Source organism: Etheostoma spectabile, chromosome 3 (genome assembly GCF_008692095.1).
Source record: "Etheostoma spectabile isolate EspeVRDwgs_2016 chromosome 3, UIUC_Espe_1.0, whole genome shotgun sequence".
NCBI lineage: Eukaryota > Metazoa > Chordata > Actinopteri > Perciformes > Percidae > Etheostoma > Etheostoma spectabile.
Genome location: NC_045735.1, coordinates 1,554,749 through 1,559,693, shown reverse-complemented (window position 1 = coordinate 1,559,693; position 4,945 = coordinate 1,554,749). Strand labels below are relative to the sequence as shown.

General features: G+C 39.5%; 1 protein-coding gene across 1 annotated transcript; it reads right to left on the bottom strand.

Annotated features, from left to right (window-relative positions):
• Positions 1-95: 95 nt before the first annotated feature.
• Positions 96-4,776, bottom strand: blvrb (biliverdin reductase B). The gene is made up of 5 exons (XM_032512108.1): positions 4,520-4,776; positions 2,801-2,962; positions 1,590-1,679; positions 1,224-1,355; positions 96-390 (listed from the first exon to the last, which is right to left on the bottom strand). Exons 1-5 carry the CDS (start codon positions 4,602-4,604, stop codon positions 236-238), a joined length of 624 nt encoding a protein of 207 aa, XP_032367999.1. The 5' UTR covers positions 4,605-4,776; the 3' UTR covers positions 96-235.
• Between the last annotated feature and the right edge of the window lie 169 nt (positions 4,777-4,945).

The following is a 4,945-nucleotide window of genomic DNA, read 5'->3' as shown; positions in this document are numbered from 1 at the left end:
CAAGCAAAGAAAAAGTTGCTCAGTCATGATCCTAAAGGTGAGCACAGGGAAGCATTTGGGGTATATAACAACACAAATTGCTTAAATCTACACAGACTTCTTTATTTATCTCCAAGTTTTAGCATAAACAAGTAGTTTCTCTTCAGCGTGTTTTTGTGAAAATTAAGAATGGCCACCAGGAATGGATTTAAAACCCCTCCACTACTGGAGGGCATCAGCAGTGTGTTGGTTAGGATTATTTATACTCTCCCCACACTCCGACCGCCTTTCCGTCCCACTCGGAGGTGGACAGACACTTGACGAAGAAGTGTCCCAGGTCGTGTTTAGAGATGGCTCTTCCTTTTAGCATGCTCTCTGCCGCCATGTAACTCTCTGTCAGAGGAAGGTCGTCTGGAGGGAGCGAGACCCAAACAAAAACTTCAAAATATAAGAAAAGACATTACTGCTCCCTCTATCTGCAGTTGCAGAGCATGCAGTACAGCAGAGCTGGGCAATATATTGATATTATATTGATATCGTGATATGAGACTAGATAACGTCTTAGATTTTGGATATCGTAACATGGCATAAGTTTAGTCTTTTCCTGGTTTTTAAGACTGCATTACAGTAAAGTGATGTCATTTTCTGAACGTATCGGATTGTTTCAGCTGTTCTATTATTATCTTTACCCGCTTAGTCATTACATCCCTGATGATTATCTTTCGAAAATCTCATTGTGTAAGTATTTTGTGAAATTGCATTGCAATATCGATATTGAGGTATTTGGTCAAAAATATCGTGATGTATGATTTTCTCTTTCGCCCAGCCCTACAGTACAGTCACAAAACTCATGTAGCTCATAAAAAAAGTGCAACTTGCAATCCATTATTCCAAAAATAAATGTAACAATGCAATGCATCACTATGTTATTTGTTGTTATGTTATTATATTTCTTTATAATTGTACCTTGTCTGTAAATGGAAACTTTCAGTGCTACTCTTTGGGCCTTTTAAGACAAATACGTTATTTAATTGAACCAGATTGGCTGACTGCAGCACCTTTTATGCAGGCAACACATTCTGAAAGTTTTCTTTCATTTTCGGTTGCGACGAAGCTCTTAAAGCTTTAGTGTTCTGTGCCAGGTCACGTGGACCCGCCACAGTGTTGTTCTCATTAATTAGAATTCCTCATGGGGGCGACAGAAACTGCGCGCTATAGCTTTAAGTTTTCTACTTCTTACTGACCAGCAATGTGAGGAGGCAAGACGGCCACATAGTCCAGCCCAGATGTTTTCAGCACTTCATACATCCTGTCATGGTCCTCTGTCACATCAATCATACGGGCCGGGACTTTGGAGCGATCCCACAGCAGGAAGGCTGGGAGGGACACGGATAAATACGTCATTATCACTCTTTAGAAGGAAAGAACAATTAAATAAATATCAAATACACTTCTGTTAATTGTCTTAATTCACTGCTCATCTGAAGCAAACAGGCTTAAACGAGAGTGAACACAGTATATATTTCAATGTACTTTATTAAAAAAAAAAGAAGATCAGTCACATGACAAACTTTGGCCACCTGATCCACTCTGTTTTTATAAAGTTGTACCTGACATGCAGCCGACCACCTTGCAGATCCCACGGGCCTTCATGGCTTCAACAATGTTCTTGGTGCCTTCAGACATCATGGTGGTGGGGCCTGATGAGCACAGATCAGATAATAAGATTCATACTGAGGCTGAAAGTAACTAAATATTCCAAAACTGTACTTAGCATAGTTTCCGACACTGGTACCTTCTACTGGGTGACCCTATATATTCTTTCCACTGTCTTTTAGAGAGCTATTCTATTTCACAGTAAAGAAAATACATTAAAACATACAATTACAACCTTAAAATCTGTTGATTTATGTATTTAAAGACTTATTACACGTTAAGGCATGAATAATATGTGTTCTGTTGCTGAATTTTGAATGCAGGACTTTTACTGTAAATTAAGTATTTTCTATTACAGTGTTGCTGCTTTTTTGTTTATTAACATCATATTTTGAGGCATTTTCGGCCTTTATTTTTTACAGGACAGCTGAAGACATGAAAGAGGAGAGAGAAGGGGGAATGACATGCAGCAAAGGGCCGCAGGTCGGAGTCAAACCTGGGCCCGCTGCATTGAGGAGTAAGCCTCTGTATATGGGCGCCCGCTCTACCAACTGAGCTATCTGGGTGCCCGTGAAATGTAAATGTTGTCCACCTTTTAATAAACAGTGGAGTTCAGATTGTAACACTGACACAATGATGTCACATGGGGCTATATGTTGTCAAGTATTATAGTGACCTCTATTGGATGTTTTACATTATTACACCATTTTAAAAACTACAATCTTTAATCCTTGTGTAAGGTGAACAAAGTCAGTTATGTAATACAATGTGTACTTTACCTAGCAAGGAAAACTTCTAGAATCAAACAGTGGTGTGAATATGTGAGAAGAGTCCAAAGCAACAACACTAAGAAAGCCTGCAACTTTAGGACAGCAAGTTCTAAACTACATAGGTAAATCCAAAGTGTGTGTGTGAGAAAATAAAAACTCCTAGACTGCAAAAAGCATGGCAACAGGAAATGTGCAAATTAAGCAATACAACTTTTAGAAACAAAGCTAAGCTACATTTTTAAATCTAATTAATGCACTGCCACTGGTGTATGGCCACATCTAGAATACAACCTATTTTATGTTAGAAAAAAACAGAAAAATATGTTTAAAAAAAATAGTTTTGCATTTAGTTTTCTTCGCTTATAATGTTTGTGTGTTTGTCTGTGGAGCCTTACTGAGGCTGTTCCTGGTGCCCAGGATGATGATAACAGCGTCCTGGCCTTCCAACGTCTTCATCACATCCTCTTTCTTAAGTACATCTCCCACCACCACTCTGGATACCTTGTGGTCGGCAGGCAGCTTGGTCGGGTCCCGCACCAGCACTGTCACGTTGTATCCTGATGGAGGAAAAAAGGGCAATGAAACCGGGGTGCAGCAGAAACAGGTACTCACACCATCATCACGTTGATATTCCTACAGATACAATGGATCTGCAATAACAATGGAGCCTAATGTCCTTTCAAGTGTTATATTTCCTAAAATTCATAGGATATATTTTTGCAGAATCTCATGAGATTTCCAATCAAGGCCATAGAAAAGTAGCAGGACATGTGGGAGAGTGAGAAGTAGTGACTACTATGAAGGGATTAGTGCCACATTGACAACTGACCATTTCACCTGGTTGGCAACCCTTACTGTTGCATGTGTTATAAACAGAGCAAGGCTGATATTAAAATTCAGCAGGACGACATGATTTCCACTTTTTCAAACTGGAGCTAGAATTAAAGAGTATTTTCCAGAAGCTCCTGTAATAAATTTACCAACTGCATGAAGGTGATCCCACCCTCCCTGTACAGGCGAGATAGTGAACAGCTTCTACTATCAGCTGTGTGTGACTCAGCAAAACGCTGACCTGTTGTGTCTACCATGACACAGCAGTTGTTTTTAGCCCCATGTTGAGGGAAAAAGGGAAATGAAAATGTTGCTAAATCAAATTAATCATGCAACATCGTGTGTTTGTGTCGGTGATTTGTTTTTGTGAGCAAGTGTATCGGTCTGTCTATGGTTTGCTTTTGAAAATATTTGGGGAATTACAACCAATAGTGGAGCAAACTACAGCAGGGGATTGATTGTATAAACCTTATTCCAATGTGAATTTATGAATAAAGAATATTAATTCAGTAGCCTGCTAGATTTAAGTTAACATGAGATTAAGATCTTCAAAAGTAAACATTGAAGTAGCCTACAAAAGGTGGATTTAGACAAAATCAAATATCACCATAGTTTTAACACATATTGATATGGTTACATGCTAATATAATGTTTTAAGGAGGACTACCTATGTTTTCAAAGACATTTACACAGAGGGAAAGTTTGAGAAAAAAAAGAGAAAAAAAAAAAATAAATAAATAAAAAAAAGGTACGATGTTAGATGTTATAGCCTATAACAACTTTACAATAAGCATCCCATCTAGTCCCATATCCCGTTATTGATATTATATTGATGTGTTGCCCAGCTCTTAATCCATTGAGTAGATGTGGACAACTTGACAGTGTGAAGCCTGCATTTAGTTTTTTGTTATTGTGAATAATTTCTGCTGAACAACTTTGTGATAGATTATTAGACTTTCACATGCAGATTCCCATGAGCTCATGTTTATCCTAGGCTACTTTTTGACCAATCCAAGACCGTCATGCTAGGCTAGGCTACATAGACTGGAGGGTAAACACTTTGACAACAACAGACTTTTTAGCTAGCGTTAGCCTAACGGTTTCTTTTCTTTAGTGTTGCAAACTCAATGTGAATACAATAACGGACATTTAAAGTATAGGAACCTATTGGGACACATAGAGAACAACTGTCATTCCCCGGTACGCAGTTTGATCTGAATAATGCACCGATAGCCTCCGTTATATCTCTTCTATTCTGTTCTATTCTCGTATTCGTTCCTCACCTGCAGCCACCGCTAGCGGGAGGGTGGCCAGCCCGGTCATTCCCGTGGCTCCAAATATCGCGACGTTTTTGATGGAGTCGGACATTATTTGTAATAAGCGAGTTCCGCGATACAGCAACAACTTGTCGGTTCAGGTTCAAACTGTGCTCGACGCAGAAGTCACTTTCACTTATAAAGTCACATTTGACATGTGTAGAAACCATAGAAACGCCTCTTTTACGTGACAGGAGGAGAGGCGCTTCCGCCGCTCGGACTCCTCCCACGCGGACAGTTAAAGGAGCCCTGCTGCTCCCATGCTCCCGTTACTGTAGTAACGGGCTGTGCTGCTAGGCCTACTGATCATCTCTTTCCATCATATCACTCACAATTTCAATTTAAGTAAGAGTGGCTATGCCACAATTTAAAATAGGCTGTTACAAGTTAAAG